Raw genomic sequence first — 24450 nt, 5'->3', positions numbered from 1 at the left:
CACGAACATCACACGATTAGAGAAAATCCTATAGAGCTGTACACCCAAATTATCCCCGCAAGAGAACCGGGTGTCTCTCCCTGTGATCAAAGGGAGAGAGGGAAAGCACAAATATACACATCTATAGACCAACAACCGAGTAATCATAAAGCTCCACCAAAAATGAGAAAAGTAAGAATATATATATATACACATGTATATTATCTGTGTATATATGTGTATATATATAGAGAGAGAGAAAGGACAATCTACATGAAAAACATATGATGTTTGACACACACAAATTGAGATAAATACAAGTATGACGTGCTTGTGTGTCGCTGGCTTGCCTCCTCGCTTCCTGATAGAACATCCTCTTCCCTATTTTTACAGCTACGAGTAATAAGAGCGTTCAAGTCGACTCTGGAAGATTTGGAGGAGCGTCGCTCTGTCCATAGTTTACACAGCTTACACAGTATGCGCAGCTCACGCAGCCACACCGGGCCCCGACCACTATCTGACTTCACATACATTGACGAAGACCCGACAAACACCGCGCTGAACGCCAGCAAGGGCAATTTGCCGAACAAAACCGCCGACCAGGACCACACAGCCGCCAGGATGAACAGCTCTACGTCGCCGTTGCTGCTCAGCGTCACGGGATCGGGGAACGCATACAACCACCATCATAATACTACCATAAACACCACCAATGACAATAGATCCTCGTCCAATAGCGCCCTAAACCAGGCCCAACAACCCAACCATACGCAGATGCAGAGTAACAACAACAGCAACAGAGACAGCAACACAGGAAACTCCCTGCTTCTCAGCTCCAATAATCTGGCCCTCCCGGAATTGACGAAGCTCGTGCATGAAACCAGCATTTAAAAGGCAGCTTTGCGTGTCACCACTGTACATCCACAAATTCTACCCTTTTCTCTCGTCATTATTATTACTCTCACTTCACCTTCTTGTTTCTTTCCTCTATAACATAGTCATGAATCGTTTTTTCATTTATACTCTTTTTGTATTTCCATTTCAACCCTCTCTTTCTCTTACTCTAAGTTTTAACTAGGAGTCAGAACACTGTCCTCGGTTCTAGACCATCTGCCAATTTTGGTTCTTGCCCGAGCCACTGTTTTGTGGCAAGACACGTTCATTTGATTTCTTCTCTTGTTCAGCTACTTACTTATGGTAGTCATTTAAAATGATAATCAATAACCGGGTCGTAGATTTTCATTCATGACTTTTCGATGGCTGGTAGCCTCAAAGGACTAGCAAATTAACTTCCACCTACCATTGTTAAACTTCTTTTCTATATATGTCGTCTTTTGTCTTCTTTTTCTTCTACTTCTTACAAGTACAATTCATAGAATCGTCGTGCGGGTTTTGTTGTCTATTTTATAGATATTTTATCTATCTGTTCTCTGTGTCTACGTTGGAAGCCATAAGGTATTAACTCCTTGTCAGTTGTAGACTGACTCGTAGTCGATTTTTCTTATTCTCTGCATTTTACTGTCCCTTATCTTGCATCGAAAGTACTTTAACTTGTTATCAAGATTTTACCTTTTTTTAAAGTTAGGGTTTTCATATTTCATCATAATTTTTATTCTAGCTCTCACAAGTGATTGCTTTTTATCCGAGAGACCACTGGATTCTCCATAGTACCTTCATTCCTGCTGTCTTCTCTCCAAGGAAGAGCGTTTTTATTCCAAGACATGATCTATCCTCTTCTTCTTTCTTTTCTTCTCCTTTTTTCTCCTACGGAGTTAGAACGAAATGCTCCTTTTATTAAAGATGTTCGAAACAGTCAAGTGTCGCTTCTTTCGAATTCTGGGAGAAAGAGAGAACTGCAAGTACTTAAGGTTCGTTTTGAAAACAGAGGTCTGTTCAGCCTGTCCGTCCGAGCTTCTTCACGAGGCGGCCCAATTCATCGGCTCTAGAAATGTTTGTTCAGCCTCTTTCATGTTCCTCCTTAGGAAACCGAGCACAGAAAACGAGACAAACAATTTACGTTCAGAGTCATTATTCTACTTTAACATCAATCAAAATGAAACTTCAGAAATTAAAGATTACTTGAGATTCCTCCATTTAACAGAAATTATGATTACTTCATAAATTAAACTATATTAAATATTTTAATTAATTTTCGGAAGATATATTTATTATATAAATGAGTGTGTATTTATATATATGTGTGTGTGTGTGTATATATATATAATATAATATAATATATATAATATACATATATATAATATATATATATATATATATATATAAAAGAAATAATGTAAGTTGGAGGAATCTGGAACTTACTATTCATGCATTTAATGTTCCTTGTGTCAACAAGTGTCTTCACTCTTTTCTTGTACATCTTCGCTCATTTTTTTGTGCGTAAAACTTCGTGTGTTTTATTTAAAGCATTTTAAGTTCAATGTGCAACAGACAATGCCTGATAATAATCCATTAAAATGTTAGACTGGCTGCCTACTGTCTGCGTGCACGTTGGTCCGGCTTAAATGTTTGCTTGCTTGACTAATATGTCTCTTCACACACCATTCATTCGTCATTTACATTACCCTATTCGCCTAGTTAACTTTCATGGAACTTGATTCAAACATATCGGAACAGTTTTCATCCATTTCTGTCAGTAGAAGCAATTCCATTTGATTTTCATAAGAATATTACTTTATGTATAAAATACTCTGTCAGGGTGAGTTGAAAGATGCATTGGTCTCTTTTGGAATCTTCTCAAAGTCTGTTGTTTTAACAGAAAATGTACTTATCTTTTCTCCAGAAGCCTGTATATATAGAGACCATTATTGTCTATCATAAAAATGAGCTTCTATAATCAGAGAAAAATTGATAGCTGTTTTATTCATTTCATTCTGTTTTAAGGATCAATTAGGAAGCATAACATATCATCAAGACCTAACACATTTGACTTGTTCATCGTCACTATCTAGTATTCATTTAGGAATACTGTACAGGGTGTTTATAAAGTCTGTGTTCTTTCATACCATATATTAATCTTTTGTACAATTACCAGGAATCCTATTGTCTTGTCTTTGTCTGTTTGACTCCACTGTGAAATATAGTGAAGAAAGCTGTGTCCAGAATTATTAAATCAGTGTCATGTGTCAAGCTTGACGGTGCATGATGTACTGTGCTCAAAATAAATTGGAGATTAAAGCAACGTGAAATTCTTAAAATTATTTAATGAAATAAAGTCTCTGATGAGATTTTGAGCTGAGTATAATATAAAATTAAATAAAGACAAATTACATAGATGGAAAAAGCTGTATTTGCAAGGATAATTCAAGGACTTTAAATTGACATTAAATTGAGTTTTTAATTGACAAATATACTCATAATTCTATTATTAAGCAATTTATATGGTATTCTAATTAATAATCCACCAAAATGATAAATATTCAAAAGTTTCAAGGATTTCAGCAGTAAATCAAGACTCCATAAACACTCTGTACAAAGTGCAATATTTCACTTTCGCATCTGAGGGGAATCTTTCTGTAGCTCGGTTTCTCTAGAACCTGTGTTTCCGTGAGTCACCCAAACAGGTTTTCAAATACGTGGGACAATGTCAGAGCGCGATATATCAAGAAAACAAAGCTAGCAGTCATGAGACAATCGATTTATAGGCCGCCATAGTCCTCCAATAGAATCACGAAGAGCATGATTCATTTCTTTTCTCAACTCAAAAGCACAAAGGACCTACCGAGAAGCAATCAATGGAACGACGATGGCAAAAGGAAGTACTTAATCGTGAGATCGGATCTCGTCGCTGTCCTCTTCTCCCTCCTAGCTTCTTCTCCTATTCAGAAGCATGATAAAATCTTGATTCATCTATTTTAGAACATGGATAGCTGGACAATTGAAAAGATTCAAAGTTGTAAGTTTTTAATTCATGACAACAACGTATTTAAACATATATATTTTGTATTTATTTATAAATTCTAATTTATTTTGACTTTTATGTTATAAAACATTAGAAAATTATTATGCTATAAGACGGAAGAAAGTCAAAAGTTATAAGGAAGTTCTGAAAGGAGGGATCAAGGTTTCATTCAGGAATTGTGTCATAAGCTATCAGTAATATGATCGGCAGGGATCAGAATTTCTTTTGCGCTCGGATAGCGAACGAGAAACGAGGCAAACTTACTTTTTAATCCGATTCAGATCGACGGATAGAGTCATATAGTCAGTTTATCTATTCCATTTTGTAATCTCTTAAAACGTTTCGCGCACCAGGTGTGTGTCAATGTGAAACACATCGACTTAAAAGCCGATATCCACTGCCAGGATTGCGAGAGAAACGAAGCATGAAGCAGAAAAACCAAGGGAAAAAAGAAAGACTATGATATTAATATTTCGTGAAAGAGCTGTAAAGACGAGAAAGGAGGAAACAGCTACTCAGCGTTAGGTCTTCTCTCCTGGTTGCGATGATGATTCATAACATCACCGATCAAAAGTAACCACGTTACTGATGGATAGTTTAGAAAAATCCTTCTCGTGAAACTACCCAGTTTAAATTCCAGTTGCGTTGGTGAAATATCAGATTATTCTGTACATAGTATTCTATTGCAACTAAACTCTGCTGGACTACTGGTTCTATAAAACTTGTTTCTGGTACTATTTTAACTACCCATGCATAGAGTGGGACGTTGGAAGAAGTTAAAGACTTGAAAAACTCGAATCTGAAAGCTTGAATTTTAATGCATCACAGTGTGCTATCAATTCATTGATGACTATACAAAAATTCACACGAACTGCGATACATTAAAATGTTAAATAAAATCTCTTTTATAAGAAATATACATATATATATATATATATTGTACGGTTATATCGAACGTTTTATTCTAACCGCTGTACATAAATCTGCCTATTTTATGCTGGTTTTATTTTCACATGATCATCTGTCTCATTGATACATAGAACAGAAAGATCTACTTTGTTCATGGGGCATATTCGAGTTCTTCTGGAAAAAAAAAGGTTCAACTTCCAAATGTTCCAATTGTGGAGTTCAAGTTGTCTCGTCCTTATCTCTTATCCATTTCTATGTTAGGGTTCTCTGTCGTGATTCACCTGTTTGATTCGGGCTAGAAATCACTGCACATTAAATACATACACAGATTAAAGAAAATCTGTGACACGTCGTTGTGAAAAAAGAAAGGAGCAGACGAATTTTGGTGTATTTGCAAATCATCATTGTCAAGGGATTATCTGTCTAATGCAGGCTACAAATGTTTTTATGCAAATAACGATGAGAGAAAATATGTTGCAATCGGGAGAAGACGTTCAGTTTTACATATTGACGCATTAAAATTAGTTTAATATACGGGATTGATGAAAATGATTGACTACCAATTATAACGATACACGTAGAGAATATAATATATATATATATATTAATTTTTAATTAATTATTATTAGCGACTATTATTATTATTATTGTTATTATATAAAATAAAGTTTAAGACACGTTATCCGAATGTTATATTTAATTGAAACCGGTCAGCAGAGGGTGCATGAACATTCTTAGGTATATCTTTAGTATATTGGATTTTCTCTTCTTTCTTTCATGTAGCAAAAAATTATGTGTATTACGGTCGTTTTCACTGTGATATTAAACCTCTGCATTCACATTCTTTATACAAAATGTGTGAGTATTTTTAATGCGACAAATTTGTTCTACATCTGATTAAATATAACATAAAATAATGTTGGAGTACAATGTACATACATACTGCGTCATAAAGTTTCATTCTATTTGATAGCGCGTAAATACTCAGTGTTATATAAGTTCTCTTTAAATTATTTCTTACCTTGAAGAGAATTTTCTTTGTGATCCAGTATTCAATATAGAAAATAAGTGGAGAGACAAATGAAGCTGTAAGATTTCTTTAAGTTCTTGTATATGAGCGATACTTGGGAGTTTCATTCCAAGAAAAATTCAAAAAAGAAAAAGAAAGGATTATGACAATGATAGACTATTAAGTAAAATATAATGAAATAATAGTTATTATTAAGAAAACAACAAGTTCAAATAGTTAGCGTAATTGTAAATATTGTGAAATTAATTTAACTAAACTATTGCAGAGGATTAATTATTCGATTTTATGGTTCATTAATCCCTCTACTGAACGGAGAAAATAAGAGCGCGCGTCATAGAAGTCCGTTTCTCGATTCGCGTGCTTATAAATGGAAAAAACAAATCTGCACAATAACTTGATGAATAAAAGTAAATACTGATTCTTAAAGGCAACCGATACTGGTCCATGTGCATTTTTCTATGAAAATCTTTCTCCCATGTGGATTATTTTCTATTCAATTATTATATATATATCTATAACTACTTACTCTTCAAGCGATGCCATAATATTTCTACTTTTTTACTCACTACAGCCAAACTTCTATATGTCTTTTCATATTATTCACAGCGTAACAGAAAGTATTAGGAGTCTTATCAGAATCAGAAAGAACACTGTGAAAGAGACTTCAATGAAAGTATCGTTGACTGCAATAGAGAAATTTTTTAATTTTGTTCACTTCTTATTGATATTGTAACTTACACTGTATCTGCTTGCACTTTGTAAAACTCTACAACTCAACGTGAGTCCACTTTGTCTATATTGAGCCTTGTTTTTGATCTGAATCTTTCAGACCAAAGAAATATAAAAGTCTGCATTCTGATTAACTTCTTAGGCACTGCGTTTCCTTAACTATCTCGTTATATGAGAGATCAAGGATGAATGTAGAGAAATTAAGAGAATTTGAAATGAAGATGAGTGCCTGAAAAGGTTGCGTTTTATTAAGTATAAGATGAGAAAATTACTTAAGATTGTCCACTGTATGCTCACACTAAAAAAAGCATTTCTGTGGTTTCTATGCATTGCTTGCGTTAAACCGTATTCTGCTGCACGAACACACGATGTTCCTTCACGGTCGAGGAAATGAAAAGTGCAAAGTACTCAGCTGCTTCTAATGTCCATCTTCTCCTCAAAGATTTTTCTCAACGATAGAAAAAAGAAATAAGTTGCGAGCTTGTCAAAGCAGGCTCATCTAATGAAAATAAATTTCTGCTTTCTCCGTCTGACATAATAAGAACATATATTTTTTCCCAATTGTCAATCTCTGTATTTGCATTGAAAAAATAATGGTTGTATCACCAATGCCATGTGAAGCTTCGAAACAAATGCATTTCCGGAAAGGTATTCAAGAGCACTGTTTCCGGCTGTGAACCAAGGCACATCAGCTTTCACTTTATTCTGTTTTTCCTCACGCTCACCTAACATTTCTGTTCGTATGTTTCGTAAGTCACCACTCTCGCTCGCAAATCGATTTATTTTACGGGGATTCCAGAGCCTGATTTTATTTTCAAAGACCGTACTAATGCTTTTGCACATTGTAATACAATAAAAAGAAGAAAAGATCAGTCGATGGAATCCTGCACAGCAGATCACTTATTAAACGTATCACCAAGATACGTCTAATTAATTCTATCCTAGAGTTCTCAAATGTTGGTTCTTCAAGGTCATTTTCGAGTAGTCACCCCCACCTGTATGGCGTAACACGTAACTGAGCCACTTGCGGTGTAAAACTCCCCAGGAAGGAGAGAAATACCTTTGTTTCAGAGTGTGAGCACTAAATTAAAGTAACGGTGTCAAAACATTATTCGCAAGTTGACTGTTATAGGTCTTTTGAAAAATTATATATTATAATGATACAGGAATTTGTTATACATAAACATATCTGAGGCATCCCCAGGTTTAACAGCCAAACCTTCTCAGTACTCTCTATGGATATAATCAAACAAAGGATGTTATATAAATATAAATCATTTGAAGGTATATTTAGAAGTCCTGCTACTGATGGACAGCACTGTAATTGAGGTTACTCTTCGATGGCCTTAAGACACTAATGTACATGAACTCTAATATAGAATATTTGGTTGAACGTTTTGGGACTTATCGAATTTGTGATCTTTTTTCACAACATATGATAAGCTTTTGGCGAGTAGAATTAAAAAACCTCAGTTCTAAGGCGCGGAAATCATTGTTTTGAGAGATATACAAACAAAATCCTGATTGATATTGTTTGTAGACACAAGTGGAGGTAACAGTAGCTAGCTAGACTGGGTAAAGTAATTCTAGAGTACTGTTAGTGGAATGCAAGCAAACGTAACAGATATACAATCTCAGTTTTTTCGAAAACGGAGCTCTATATGAATAACTCGTAATAATGTAACTAATATTTTTAAATGCTACTCACCAAAAAGTATCATACATTATTAAAAAAGTGACAAATTTGATGCATTGCAAAACGAAGTTAAGTTTAATATTTCACTGCGGTCCATCTGACTACTCCTTCTTACTACTAGCTGGTACTGTGCCAGTCATTGATTATTCTACTGTAGACTACTTTGTTACTGAACGTCACGGTGTTCTATATGCAACTAAACACGCGGTACTCTACTGGGATGCATACAACTAGATGCGTAGTACTCTACTATGTTTGAGATTGAGTCTCTACGAAACTTTCTAAACTCTAATCTCGGATTTATTCTACTCACTCATTATCCTAGACTTTCACCATTTCGTGATGCTATTCAGAAGATACTCTATCAGAAGATACTATTACTTCATGTAATAAAGATCATTGTTATATATGTGTGTCTTTGTAACTCACTGAGTAGGCCTCGAGAAGTTCAAAGTGCAGAGATAAATGAAATCTATGAAACTCGTCTCTCACTGGGCTAATTAATTAATTTGACACTGTAATAGGATTCATTTGTCGTAGGATTTTCACCTGTTAAGTTAATATCAACAAACAATGGGACAAGGGAAATACATACATTGCTAGGCATTTCTTACAACAGTTTTCGTTTAGAAATGATAAATGAAAAACATATCGTACGAGGGTGTATATCTTCAAGGATATTATATCTTACGTTGCATGTATGAGCTATTCTCGGTTTCCACTTATGAATCTCTGTTATCTTTTTTATTTCCTTTTTCCATATACTTCGTGCGATCGAGTGCCGCGAGTTTTACACATCCAATGATATTCACGCGAATAACATATACATAATGATTATACATAACCAGCAGGTTACCACTTTTAAGTGTACTTCTTTCTCAATAGTTATTGACGATCAGGCACTTTTTAGCTTCACTATCTCTAAATATCTGTTTCTGTTGTAAATACTCCTTACAAAACACCAAACAAAGTAGTTTCTAAAATAGTAAATTGGTATCCTGGAGGCCAGTTCAATCGTTTCTCGTATAATCTGCTAAACAAAATTTCCATGAGGGATGGTAACTATAAATATAGCTTTGGATTTATTCCTAGGGAAATTTCAAAGAGATAATTTCATCAGTTAAAAGGTGCCTATAGGCAGAGAGCGTGGTGTTATTCAATACCGGGACAAAGGTTCAGGAATGTTAAAAAAGAATTACTTTTTTTAGTACACCAATATTTCGAGAAATGGTGTACTGTTAAGTGCATTAACTGCTCGTTGTATCCAGTTATAACCATGATATTATCCTTTACTCTTGAAGGTAATAGGTGGCGAGTTGCAGGAACGTTTGATACCAGTACCCTACAGCAAGAGTTCGACAGACCAAGCTGTAAGCGCTCCTCTCTGCTCTATCTTTCACACTTTCGCTAGATCTTTATCTTATTTCTATCTGTCTGTCTGTCTGTCTGTCTGTCTGTCTGTCTGTCTGTCTGTCTGTAACTGTCTACTGTAACTGTTTTTACTCTATGTTCACACACATATACATATAACATATACATACAGGCATACTTTTACACAGACATACATACATACAGAATTTCTATCTCTGTCTAATACTATCTCTTTCTCTCTGTTTCTTCCACACGCTTTTCGTTTTACACGCCTTCTCTCTACCCCTTTTGTCTTCTATTTTTATTTTATAAGTTGGTAGTGCTAATCTTTCCTAGCCTTTTCATTTTCCTTCTGACTCAATCTAAAATAAATAAAATTTTATTGATTATAAGATTTCTTTCATTATCTTTAAAAGAAATATGATAAAAGTTACCAGAAATCTTAAGCAATGGAAAGGTTAGGGATTTTTTTTTACTAGTGGTACATATCGACAGGTCCCGATTTCCCCTTTTTCTCGCTGATTTATGCGTCTGCGACATCCTCTAGTCACGTATGAATCTCCCCTAATGCACACACACAGCCATAGAACACTTCTATGATAGCGCGCGCGCGCACGAGCTATTGTTTGGCCGCTTCTGTTTCTCAAACTATTTCTCTTTCTTTGTAGGTCTCGACACCTGGTGACATTTGATTACAAGTTAATTTCTTTTATTTTAAATACTAGATGTTTGAAATTAGTTTTAATAGACCATGTTGTAGAACTGCTTCAGTTAGATTTGTATGTAATTAGAGACGCACAGTATCCGTTTTACCAACGTAGTACTGTGTTTCTTTATCTTGGATTACAAAAAACGTAGCACTTCGTTTCCATTAGTAACAACTATAAAGTTATTAGTACTATATTTGTTTATTATAGTAAATATATATATAGCAATAGCTTTATTTTAAATTAACTAATGACAACTTTGTTAATCACTACGCACGTTAAGTACTACTTACATGAAAAAATAATTGTTACTAAAACTATTATCACTAAGATATTATAATTTTGGGGATTTCACAAAATATCACTATATTTTGTGAAAACAGTTCCATCAGAGATCACCACGGGTGTCGAGAACTTATTATTGCTTATCGATAGATTGATAACAAAGAATTCCTCTTAACTTTTTCAGTGGCACGCTGCATTTTTGCTCTCTGTTACTTCGTATCTCATGATTTTACCCTATTTTTTTCCATGTCTTCGAAAATTATAGGAATTGCGATAAATCAATCGGTCTTTCTCGTTTCGATAAAAGACAATATTTAATAAACCTAAAATAAAAATACAATTCATTAATATACCAGAAATAGCTAGAACTATGAACATTATTAAATTTGAAATACTACTAAATATTCTCTGGAAACAAGATCTAGTAAGATCTAAAATAATATTTTAGAATTTGCTTTTAGTAACAAGCAAATTTATTAAAAATTACTAAAATAATTATGAAAATGAAATAATCGAATATAATCGGAAATTTTTCATCGAAATGAAATTCTTTGTTGCGACAGTCATTGATAATGGACATAGCTCGATCGAGATCTTTCTTTTATTGCTTGACAGGGATATTTCCCCTAATTTCACGGGACATTTGTTCATCCTTTTGAATGGATCTGAATTAAACATCTGCTATTTAATCCGTACCATTTGCTGCCCTGATAACCTCAAGGGCTCATCTTCTTTGTACTTCACAAACATTTTGCTGACCTTTCGGCTAACTATGCTTATATGCAAGCAAATAGTACCATACCTTTGATTGCATTTATGATACGACGTGGTTCGCGTAACTTCATCATCTCTTTTGTCGATTCTACTATTTTGTTTATGGAAAATTATCACTATGATAAAGTTGACTAAACCAACGTACTTCCATCGAATATTAACTTCAAGTATCGCTTACAATATGGCCGCAGAAATTGGCCAATAGAAACTTTCAAACAAAAGTCAATGTACTATTACATAACACATTCACATTTTTTCACGATCCATACTTTTATTCACACGATCCACGTCGTGTTCGCAGGCACGTTACTAATGTTCCATGCATTACGACTATACCACGTGTTTTATAGTACATTTAATATAATTACATTTTTCCTAAGTGAACGTATTTCCGGTCGTTATGTATAGAACACAGATCCACAAATACTTTCAAATTACAGTCCCTGGCAAAGCGGTGTGCGATTTGTATGTACTCCTTTGCAATACTGGATATCTTTATTCATGCAAGTTGGCTGTCCTGTGAAGGATCCTTAAAAGTGACACTCTTTTTCTGAAAGTTTAATGCTATAATTAGCTTACAAGACAGTTTCTTCAGTCGAATTATACAAAGAATTATTTTTTTCTCTGGATACTCGATACCGATCGATCGTTAAAATAGAGAAGCGATGATTCACCTTTGTAGAATATCAGATAGAATTTTTGTTAGCTCATAAATAATTCTCCAAGTCAGGGTCAATTAATATTCTCTTTCTTTTTTTTTTCTTTTTTTTTTTTTTTTTGTTGAATAACTTATAATGTAATCTAGCGATCCATGATTCATTTTAGTACCTCTCTGATGATCTTCAAAGACGTGTTACGGTCTCTTTTTGAACTGATTGAAAGATCCTTCTTTACTTCTCTTTGCCACCATTCACCTTCTCTCTCTGTTTTGTAATAAGTTTGTACACTCTGGCTGATCTTAGCGGCACGATTGATGCGACTTCCCTCCATTTCGTCATTACTTATCAACTGTCGATAAGTTTGCGTACTTTACCAACATACCAATTCCTTCAAGCTTTCGCAACAATCAAAAGGAGACAAAAATTAATCTTCTTCTTATCTCACTGCTATTTTTGTACCAACTTCAAAAAGGGTAAATTTAAGCTTACTAGCGTGTCTCTCTCTATATATAATTATGTGCGGGCGTCTACGTAATTCAGTAATGAGAGTAAAGAGGGCAGACGCTTCGTTCGTGAAGCGGGGAATCACCAGACCATGTGTACTGACCTGTGAGCTGCTTAGAACTGAAAAATCGAAAAAAAAAGAAAAATGACGAACTGAAAAACACAAATTCAATGGGATGATCGTTGTCTCCCTGTGGAGGGGAGAATCGTTGATCAGCAGAGCGCATTGCGTGGTATAGCATGCATGTTTAAAGTACCAGAGAAACACATTATCTAAACCGGATATTCGACCAGGTTAAAGAGTCTGACTGTCTGCCTGGTTAGGGGACCTCTCTCCACGGCGCATCGTGTAAGTATTCCCTCAATGTTTTCTGTCAAACAACAATAAAAAAAGCAATCAGAAATGATTTAAGAAAAAAGAGAATCTTTAAAAAATGAATTATAATATACACAGTGAATCATTAACGCGACACATTTTCCTGCCACCTCCATGAAAATGCAAGAAAGGAAGGAAGAAAAAAAAGAAAGAGAGATTTATTCTATATATATATATTTGATATTACTGTTATATATACATATATATAGAATATATTGTGATATATTTATGTCGAGAAAAATAATAAAATAAACAAGTTACCTCTCGCGGGTGTTTTCAGATGGGGGATGTTCTTTTTCCATCCGGGGGTAAATTTTTTGGCTGATTTGAATATAGCAATGTTCATCGGTTACGTGATACTACGCCAATGCATGCTAAGTTCTTGCAGTCTGCAATCTGTCACGCTGTATTACAGCTCACCAAACGATGCAAGTGTATATGCGTGGAATTCCAATTTTCTTTCTTTTTTTTCTATCGCTATATTGGTATTAAAAGCGTCCTACCAGTCTCAAGACGCGTATACTTTTGGACGATGTGTTTTTTGCCAAAAACGTAGTATCTGTGTTGGCTTTGTTTAGAATAGCTTTACAAAGGACTCAACGATTTTTGTTTTTTTGCCACTTTTTTCAAACAGAGAGATCTCTGATATAGACATAGTTGAGATTACGCTTAACGTAAGCTGGAGGTGAAGACGCTTTTCAGCCTCGCATATCCGCTTCCTGCATCGATGATCGCGCGTTGTCTGAAGCAATAGTCGATCTTGTTACCAAAATGGAATATGGAAACGAGATACAGTGGAGGACTCCACGATCGACAGGTGCATGTGGTGTTGCGTGACATTGCAAGTATAATTTGAGGTGCTGACGTCTATGGGTCGTAGAATTAATTATTCTGTTGGGAGAAACAGGGAAAATAAGGAGAAAGAAAAAGTTAGATTAAGAAAATTTTCTGAACAGATTAATCTGTTACTAAGGAAGCATTTTAATCTGTGATTTCTGGATACCATCGACGTCGCTCTTCAGATTCTGTTGTCTAACTATTGCCTTGCCGTGCAGGGTATCAACGCCCCGCTAGTTTTTCTAGTAATTCGTGTGGCCGCTGCTTTCTGTCTCTTTATACATACACATAATTATATTTATATATATCTACATAACTGTTCCCTAATCTGTTTTTGCGGAGGTTGATCATCGTATCCGTCAAAGAACGATTTAACTAAAAAATATCTTGACACTACTTGTTCCCGTGACTTGTTAAAAAATATCCTGCTTTCCAGCGTTGATCACTTACTGTTGCTTTTGAGCCACATGCATTTTTCCCCTCGACATTCGATGTCTCAAAATCCAAGGAAGAAGTGGTATCGTTGATCTTCTGGAAAAAAAGAATACAAACTTAAATCTAGGGGAAATTAGTGTTATTAGGGATCATTTGATTTTGTAAGTACTCTTACTGGTTTTCTTCTCAGATTCAAACGAAATAAAGGAAATTTGTTAGGATTGAAAGCACAAAGGAGAAACGAAAAGAATGTCGATGGGTATAATGGGATAGAGGATCAACCTCGATTACCTAAGTGGATTTATCTAACGGTGTATTTCTCCCAAAGCTCGTGGCATAGCCAGGGTTACGAAGGCTCTGTATTGACAGAAAGGTTTCCGGTTACAGATCCGCGTAGTGAACGCATTTCGGCAGGGCCTAGACGCGCGCTACACGAGCGAGCACAGCACCACTACATTGGCGGAGGTACTGAGAAAACAGTCGTCCTTAAGTAAGCGGCTCTCGCAGACGAGCAGCATCGAATACGCCGACAACAACCCAGACGAGCTGACCATACCCGAGATAGACGTGGAAAGGCTGTCGAGTCACAGTCACACCGAGACCGCCGTTTAGAACAGGAGAAGTATGGCGTGGATCTCAACAGCCATCACGACGACGACAGTCTTCATCAAGTTGTGTGTTATGTTCGATCCTCTCTGACGATGTGTAAAACACGACGAAAAATTGATCATCCTCATCCTTGTTTTTCTCGTGGCCAGCGCGTTTGGAAAAAAGAAACAAACAAAAATGAAAAAAACAGGACGAAAATCGTGTGCATTGATCTTCCTGGACAACAAAGGAAGAAAGGGGATCGTATTCCTAACCTAGTCAAACGAAGTCGAATGAAACAATAAAAAAAAACGTGTTCGCGAGTTAGGTCCTCGTCATTTTCTTTCTCTGTTCGTGCTTTGTTATCGGCGGTCGATTATAGTAGAATGGACGATTTTATCGTATGTCGGTCATGCCGTGTTCAGTCTGGGAGAAGAGAAGGAAAAAAGCTATGAAATGGAAGATATAAAAACACGATGACGATGACCTTCTGCCCACGATACGTTGCCGCGGACATCTCAGTTGATCCGTGCGAAACACCAATTATAAAATACCAAAGTAACGCACCACTGCCTTTCCTCTGTTTAGTTGTTACTTACGTTTCCTTCATTTTTTCTTATTTCCCTCGCTCTCTGCGCATCTATCACTTTCTCTCACCGAATATTCGGTCTTCTTTTTAGTTTCATCCGTTTCATTCTTTGTTACGTCGTTTTCGTACCATCGCCCCCCTCTCCTACGATATTACGTGGTACTTTTTCCTTTTTTTTTTTTCATTCTTTTCTCCTATAATAAAATTGCACCACATGAAATTGTAGCAGAGGTGGAGAAAACAGGGGAAGAAATACGAAAACGAAGAAAGTTAGCTTGAGAGAAACTGTTTCCATCGACGCGACATGGGACTCGCTTAAGATCGCGTTTTCGTCTGCCGGGAAAACGGATTTTCCTTTCTTTTTGTTTGCAGTCTCGTGTCGCTGTTGATCAATTTCCTACTCTTGACTTTTCTTCGTTCCCTTCGTCGTACGTCATTCTGTTTTTCATTGGCTTCTTTTTGCTCCCATCTATCGTTCCCCTTTCTAATCTCTCTTTCTATTTCTGCCTCGCACAATACGTATTCACTGTACTATTCTTCTTCTTGTTTTCTTCTTTCTCTGTTCTTTGTTATATCCGCTGTTATCTTTGTCTCTCTTCCTCGCGTGACTTAAACATGATCTAGTCACTAGTTTGTATTGCTAAATACTTCCGTGAATATACTCAGCACTGGGGGTGCCTTACCGAAAAACAAAGTTTAAGAAAAAAAATGGAAAAATATAAAAAGAACTGCGCATTGTCTTTTAGCCTTACTTCGTGTGTAAAACGAGATTTCATGATGGATAAGAAAGAAGAAAAGCGAAAAAAATCGCATAAGGGGAATGAGGTGAAGGAATAAAAAAAAGATAATTTGTCGCACCGATTCTTCTTTGTTACGTCCGCGTAATTGAAAGAAATGGGAGATTAACAGTAAGAATAATATAACGAAAGTAAAAAATGGAGAAACCAAAAAAGGTTGAACAAATGGAAAACGAATGCCACGACATTGCCATTATTACGCTTAAATCGATATAAAGATCCTGATAGTAAAGACGTTAATCACGCCACGGTACGAAAACCTGCATGTACTTTTAGTAATAAATATATAGCTACGATCTACCCAAAAAAATTATTAAACACGTTTTTTCAACGAGACACCTTTTTTTTGTGTTCTCTGCTCGCCGAAGCATGCGTATATATTTATATATATATATATATATATATATATATATATATATATATATATATATATATGAACAACATAAAAGAACGTGTCTGGCCATGCAGTTTTGAAATTCGCCGCGAAACTAACACGCATATGTATTCACTTATCTTTTTTTTAAACATTTACATATTTTCCTCTTTCCTAATTTTACTTCACGTGGCTATACTGTAATTATTCTCAGGACCTATCGATTTCAATCGAGAACGAAGTGTGCGTGTATCGACCATCGGTCGAAATTCTGATCGATATATATATATATATCTCGAATGACACCTCCATTGTCCGATGCTGTTCGATTGTGCCCGCGATCTTCGACAGCACGGATCGATAATCGTGTACGTCGCTAGAGGGACAAACTTTTTTCGTTAATGCAAAAATCAGTATTCTTGCGCCATTGGATTATAATTAATATCGATAATCGATATTCACTCCAAACCGAGTATAATATATTATGCGTTTTTAGTTAACTGAGAAAGAAAGATAGGAAAAGAACTACATTATGGGAACCGCTGCCAAATAAGAAGAAAAATGGGGAAAAAATAATAAGAAAAGCGTAATGCGTGTTTACCAAGTCTCCATGAAGTCAGTAGCCGATATATATATGCTTATAATATATATGTATATATAGATATTATATACATGTATATATATATATATATATTCGTTTGAAATATGTACGTGTAGCTTTCTAAAAAGTTCGTTCGATGTGTGTGTGTGTGCTGATGTTAAAAAAAAGAGCGCGGGCGGAGGAATATGGTGGGGGAAACGCGAAAGAAAGATGGACGATGGGTATTCTCCTTGTATACGGAGAACGACGGTGGTTTGGTTTTTGCGCGCGCTCGAGTCACGGAAGCTTGTTAATTCGTCGTGTTGCGTTCACGCGGACAAATTTTTTCGTAGGTCCGTTTGGAAAATGAAAAAAATAAATCATAGGACTTAGTTTCGAAAGAGAGAAAAAAGTGAAAAAAAAGATGAAAAGGCTTTACAAGGCCTATTTACATGCACCGTATTCTAGTCTTAAGCACTCTATGCCTTACACTGCCAGTTATAAAGACGCGCTATTCTTATGGATATCTGTAAACGGTACACACACATATACGTATATATATATATACAACGATGCTATCGTCGTCGACGTCGTCGTCGTCGACCTCGCCGTCATCGTGTACTATGTTTGTCTCATGATTAGTCACCTACATCGTCATTCTCCCCCTCACAATTGTTTCTAATCTTTTTCTGTAAAAAAGAAAGAAAATCAATATTGATATCTACCATGAATTTTTTTATTACTATTATTATTATCGTTAAAATTATTATTATTATTATTATTATTATTATTATTATTGTTATTATTATTATTATTATCGTTAAGTTTTCATCTTTATCTCTGTTTACTTGGTTTTTAGAATCCGTTTCTATCACTTTGACTGTTACCTCTGTGTGCTGTCTAATTTTATTCGCTCCACTATGTCTCCAGCCCTAGTTTTCTTATCCTTGCCACTGATACTCATGCACGCCTATGTGTATTATCTCTACTTTCTCTGTCTTTTAATTGTTTTAGTCAGAACTTAGAAATGTAAAGAACGAAAATGGAAACAGAATAACATATTTTATGGAAACTTATCCTTAAAAAAAGAAAGGAAAAAGGAGAAAGGAATGATCGCTACTAATTTCACGCAGACTTTGATAGACACGATCGCGTCTTACGAATGGTGAAAATGTTGCCCACAATTAATTCCAGAAATTTGGAAAATCCGCAACAGCGGGAGATTAAAAAAAAAATAAAGCCGAACGACGAAAAAATGTTAGTGTCGATTGTTATAATTACGGTCGTCGTTAAAAATGGGCATTGAACATCCTCTTAAAAAAAAAAAAGGAACGAAAAAATCGAGAATCAATAAGAAATGAAAAAAATACACACACACATACAGGTTATCGATATCTTGCTGTTATCGAAGTTTCTGCATGCTCGGAATCATCGTTCTCGTTATTGCCGTTTTCTCACCCTATTGTCATCCTCGTTGTATACCTTTTTACGTTTTTCTTGCCCGCCGTCGAGATCGCACGATCATCCGAGTGGAACTCGAAGAGAACAAAAAATACCGAGATAAAAACGATGAAAAAAAAAAATGCAAAAAAAAATAGAAGATGAACGAAACTCGACTCGTCACTCTTGTCCCGTCCCTAAACTGCATTAAGCATCTTTGTACGCTCCGATTGTTCTTACTCTGTACTCTATATTTAAACGCATTTCGCGACTATTTAAGATTGTGTAGAGTATAAAAAAACTAATGTCGTACACGGAAAGCAAAAAAAAGGAGGAACAAATCGTGTAGTTTCGATATCCAATACAGAATGAGAGTAAAAAGTATTGTTATGAAATGAAACGAGCAAAAATGCTGTCCTCTCTCGATACAGACCGATGTATCGGACGAGTCGCGTGTTTATGAGAAGAGTAAGGAAAGGGGGGGAGAGAACGAACGATTCCACGGGGAGATAAAAGTACGAGAAGAGAAAAATATGGCCACTGTGGTCAGCTTGATATTCCGGCATAGAAGCTGCTCGTGTGTAAGGTTTTATTCGAGGCCATTCTTGAGACACAATATATAGTTGAGTTCTCGTAGCATCGAAGTTGATGAAAGAGAAACTGTCCTTGTATATACCTCGCGACGATCGTCACCGGTGCGAATCCTTGTAAAATCGGCCACTCTGCTCCGGGGACGTCTCTATACCTTTTGTGTTTCCTTTCGACGTTGCTACGAACAAGAACAAAAGAAGATGGAATAAAAGACAGAAGAGGATGAATAAAAGAAGAAGAGGATAAAATATAAAGTGTGAACTTAACCGACACGATAAAAGTGAGAAAAATCATGTTCGTGCAGCGGTATGATATTGCATCGATCCGTAAACGTCGTTTCCCATCTCGTGCTTCGAACTGATTATCGATCCTGTAACGAGATCGAGCTGTCTTCACCTAACGATGTAAATATACTATATATATATGCTATATATATACTATATATATATACATACAATAGTATTCTCGCGCCTTTAATCGGTCATCGATCTCTAGGAGCATTTATCATGCTCAAAATTTTTCTTATATGTATAGGTTATGTTTGACGTATAAAATAATTCTCAATCATTTACTTACTTTTTATAGTATTTTTCCTTTTTTCAATCTTTTTACATATTTATGTCCTTTGTTTTTGTTGTAAATATATATTATCATTGGTTAGATCACGATCATGATAATGGTCCTATAGATTGATCAAGCAATCCGATGATTTTGTTCGTTTTTGTTTAAAGGAACTCGGTGGAGACGAGTAGCCAGAAAACACTTGTATACCCTTGTAAAGTAAACCTAATCACTAGACAGCGGATTTTTATGCAAATTCGTATGTTCAAGAGATACAATTAAATGAGTAGGACCTAGACAGAAATTTCTTTTACTTATTAAATGTTATAAAGGCTATTATACCTTGGATATTAGATATACTTCTTTATACTATACATTCTATACATTCTATGCATTTTTGTATCTTTAAATTTCTTATAATTGCATAAAAATCCGCGGTTTATTTATCACTGTATCAGAGAGTTAGAGGAACAGCGAGAGGGGGGGGGGGCGACTTCCGGTGGCCCGTGACGCAAACTTTCTCGTAGATTTGACTAAACCGGAGATCGTCGTCCCCATCACCGATCAAATTGTTTCCGTCGGTATTTCCAGATTGCAAGGTTAATCCTTTTGCGGCATTTAAATATTCTTACACAGAATTTATTGTTAACCGTTGTCTTCTGTCCTTGTTGAATCAATAATAATAATAATAATAATATTAGTGATAATAACGACGACGACGATGATGATGATAATGATAATTGACTCTCAATATCGACTTCACAATAGATATTGATTGATATTGGTTTGCGAAAGAATTAATCTTGTTGGAGAAAGAGATTTGTGGCCCATGCGCAAACGAAAATTTCGAATAACGAATTCACGTGGTAATATTGCTAATATCGTACCATTTGTAATATCATTTCACGATATACTGAAAGAAGAAGAGAGAAAAGAAGGAAATGTGCTGAGTATTTTCAAATAGTTGGGAGAATTTCTGTCGATCGATGGTTGCATAGCCACAAAAATTCTGTTTTCGAATCTGGTATCTCCGGTCTATCGTATAGAATCGAAACGTGCCACTGCCTGCGGTATCGAGACGCCGGATGTTGACACTTTCGTAATGGCATTTAACGTACACTGTAATTTCTCTTGATTTTACGCTCCGCCATTGTTCGATAATAATCGCGTTATGCATCTCCAGACATCGTGCATCGAGATTTTCTTTCCTCTACTGATTATCTATTTCCTTTCCTTTTAACCTAAAAAACATACCTAAAGTAATTTAATTATTAGAACTTTTCCAATATGATACAGTTAAAGTTGAATAAGTGATCGAAAAAAAGAAACACGAACTTGCATTTATCTAATCCTTGACGAACTAGTACTAAGGCTTAAATTAATTAGTAAAATTCTGCAGAACACCAAGAGATATATTATATTTGGTTCGAGACAGGATATTCATACTGGGCGACTATTGTTTTGGCTGTCAGCATATTTTTATTTGACAATCTAAAGGAAAAGAGGTCAGTGCCCCTGACTAAATAATTAGATATTGCATGTTTTCAAAATTCTCGCGGTACATTGGTTGAAAAATGCTGATCTGTTGGTCGAGACCAAACTTCAAAAAAGACAGTAAAACAGAAAGAGACAGAGATTTGAGAGAGGGAGGAATAATGACGAAATACAAAGTTATCGTGCCGCACACTTATCCAGCTTTCACTGTACATGAATTTTTTGTAGAAAGAATTAAAAAGAGGTTAGTAAAACTCGACTCATGCTGTCGGAGAGATCGATTTCACGTCTAATGACGTAAAAAAAAGGAAAAATAAAAAAAGTTGAATAGCGTTAATCGCGTCCTTGTACTATAAGCAATAAACAAAAATAGAGAGAGTGAACGATGCGAGACGATTTGAAAGATCGATACCAGTGATCCGTACGAGTGCTGCAATATCTTACTGCTGGATCGATCGTTATCGCGCTCGAAGCAGCGGCGAATTTTCTTCTTCGTGTTAAGAGGGAAGAAGGGATCCCATAGAACCGTGACGAACTTTCTTGGGGGAAAAAAAGAGAAAAAAGTTTGAAAAAAAAGAGCTACTTTAGACGCGTCGAAACTTGTATTAAAAAAAAAAAACTATGCGGATCTATCGAATAATTATATTTTACACATCTAGCGACGTTTATTCCCGCCCCGTTGTTTAGAAAAGAAAATCTTGTCGTCTCATTTCAGTAATTAAAGTACAAGATTATTTACGAGATATATACAAAAAAGAAAGGATAACCTCTGTAAACTGTTCAATTTCGCCGACACTGTCGCGCCTTCGTCATTATCTTTGCAGCCATTAGGCAAACAATCATTGTTCTCTGCATCCATCTCCCGCCGTTTTCGCGTCCGATTATCGATCGCGAACAAATCGATTGTCGATCGATCGGACCTAGCTGTACTCTTTTTGAAACGTCGACTATCCTTCGAATCGCTTTCCATGATTATCCTTTTGAAAAATAAACAAGTAATTAACTAAAGAAATACAGAAAACAAAATCGATTCTTTTATAGGTTATGATCGTTTTCCAAATTTGGTACAGATTCGAACGAAGAACAAAATCGAAGTTGTCGAAATCTTAAATACAGAAATCAAAATTCTATATGTCATAAATGTCGATAATTATTAATTTTTAATTTATTATGTTGTGTAATAAGTTCTTTCGCTAAAAATTGTTACTTTTTCGTTTTTTATTACGTAAGATTCATTTTTAACTACTAGATTTTAATTAAATTTTGTTCTCTTATCTTCTGAAGATAAGTTAGGTTAATTATACATATATATGTATAGATCTACTAAGTAAATTTTGTTCCATTATCCTTTGGAAATAGACTATCTAACTTAAAATTTGTTTTGCTTTGTTAAAAAATTCTAATATGTATATTTTTACATACTTTAGATTATTTAACGAAAGAGATTCGAAATTTAATACCAAACGACAAACGAATTTGTTACATAAGCCATACACGCGGCAAATTTGGTCGCTTAATTTTTTATTTTTAATTTAGCTCTTAACTGTTATCCTTGGCTAATATAGGTAACTACAAGTTTACGGTACTCAATATTAAAATATAAATTTATTCGAGAAAAAGTATCATTAATTATTTTTATCGCCTCAGACATAATGTTTAAACAAATTAAAATACTTGACAAATAAGAATGTACTCTACTGCAACGATACCAGTTGAGGGTTAAACATATATATTTAAATATATGTATTTAAACATTTTCGAAGAAAATTACAGATTCGCATAATTTCGTCAGAAAAATGTTTGAAAAGAATGCGGCTTCCGTCGTGAGGACCGAGAAACGGCTGGAATTTCGAGTCCATGATCGATTGTTATTAGCAGACTGTGGATTTTTATGCATTTATGAGAAATTTAAGGTTGGAAAAATGCACACAATGTATATAGCATGCAAGAACATGTAATATATTCAAAGTGAAAGCATCAAAGTTATGATTAGATTGCGAATTTTTATGCATTTATAGCAAATTTAAAGGTATAGAAATGCACAGAGTACATATAATATGTAAAAATCTATAAAATATCCAAAGTAGAGTATTTATTGTATTTAGTAGATGAAATAAATTTTCATTTAAGTTCCATTTCTCCAGTTGCATATGTTCAGAAAATTTGATGTATAGAAATCCGCAGTCTAGTAATGATATTTAAAAAACGGAACAAGTCTATTTTAAGTTCCATTTCTTTATTCATATTTAGAAAGATATGAATTTGCATAAACATCCGCAATCTAGTTATTAATGGATCTAGAGCGACACGAGAAAACTCACCATTGCGGTTGGGACCAAGTCTCGACGATCGTCAAGAGTAATTAGAAAGACAAAAGAGAAAAAAAAGAGTATTAAAAAGTATACAAAAAAAGTAATAATAATAATAATACCATTGAGCTAGCGGAAGAGACGATTTCTTTCGGCAGCTTAGTTGTGTCTCGTCGTTTATAAATTATACCTAAAAAGAAAATCTTAGCTATGTCGTGCGCGCGCTCAGAGCTGAAAGATTATAAAGTAAAACAGAAAAGAACAAAAATACGTACGTATACATTGATTATATTTCCATCGTTTTCTCAATTTACTGGATTTCCAGGCTATCGAACGCCGTTTCGCCGATCACGAAAGCCGGTGGCGGATAATGACAGTGTGTCAGAAAATGCACATTCAGTTTGCGAGTAAGTTCATGAAAAAAAAGTGCGTGCATGTCTTTACGTGTAAAGAAAAAGAAAAAGAACAAAAAAAAAGGATAAGAAAGGAAACAAGAGAAAAAAAGATAAAGTTAACTCATAGATCATTTAAAAGAATATTAAATGCGTATACATATAGTGAGGAGACATTGGACACTGTTACAATACTAATTTACTGATAAATGACGTAAGAAAATAAAAAAATGAAGAAGAAAGTGGTGAATGAAATTATAAAAAGAACTAAATTTTTTGGTAAATAAGCCTTCGTTCCCAAGTACGAATCCTAGGAGTTACGCAGATTGTTTTTTGCAACTATATTGAGCGCAACACTTGACAAAACACTAAATATATTAAGCTAGTTATTTATAGCGAGTTTCATCCAAAGCGTTTTTGGAGGATATTCGAAGTTTATTCCATTGTCAATGGGTTATTGCCGATACAGATGCCCAGAGAAAACGAGAGAGCGTGTGTTTTAATTCTCACAGTTTGCCTCAAAAAC

General features: G+C 35.1%; 1 protein-coding gene and 1 long non-coding RNA gene across 27 annotated transcripts in view; one reads left to right on the top strand and one right to left on the bottom strand.

Annotated features, from left to right (window-relative positions):
* Positions 1 to 24075, top strand: part of LOC126925727 (plasma membrane calcium-transporting ATPase 3) — an 88971-nt gene extending 64896 nt beyond the window's left edge. For 16 of the 25 annotated variants that reach the window (XM_050741586.1, XM_050741574.1, XM_050741583.1 and 13 more), the window contains one exon: positions 373 to 6268. In XM_050741586.1, the coding sequence (XP_050597543.1) occupies positions 373 to 870 (498 nt within the window). In that variant the 3' untranslated portion in view covers positions 871 to 6268. Of the gene's footprint in view, positions 1 to 372; positions 6269 to 9563; positions 9633 to 14597 lie in introns of those variants that run through there. The other 9 variants (XR_007714093.1, XR_007714090.1, XM_050741595.1 and 6 more) reach the window with 7 other exon arrangements.
* On the bottom strand, positions 5912 to 12672 carry LOC126925824 (uncharacterized). 2 transcript variants are annotated; one of them, XR_007714114.1, is made up of 5 exons: positions 12074 to 12672; positions 11428 to 11949; positions 10802 to 10948; positions 10068 to 10311; positions 5912 to 9995 (listed from the first exon to the last, which is right to left on the bottom strand). It is a non-coding gene; the product is annotated as an uncharacterized LOC126925824 (long non-coding RNA). The 2 variants fall into 2 exon arrangements; XR_007714113.1 differs by having other exon boundaries at positions 5912 to 10311.
* Positions 24076 to 24450: the final 375 nt, after the last annotated feature.

This window comes from Bombus affinis, chromosome 16 (assembly GCF_024516045.1).
Source record: "Bombus affinis isolate iyBomAffi1 chromosome 16, iyBomAffi1.2, whole genome shotgun sequence".
Taxonomy (NCBI): Eukaryota; Metazoa; Arthropoda; class Insecta; order Hymenoptera; family Apidae; genus Bombus; species Bombus affinis.
This window is presented reverse-complemented; position numbering and strand designations above follow the sequence as displayed.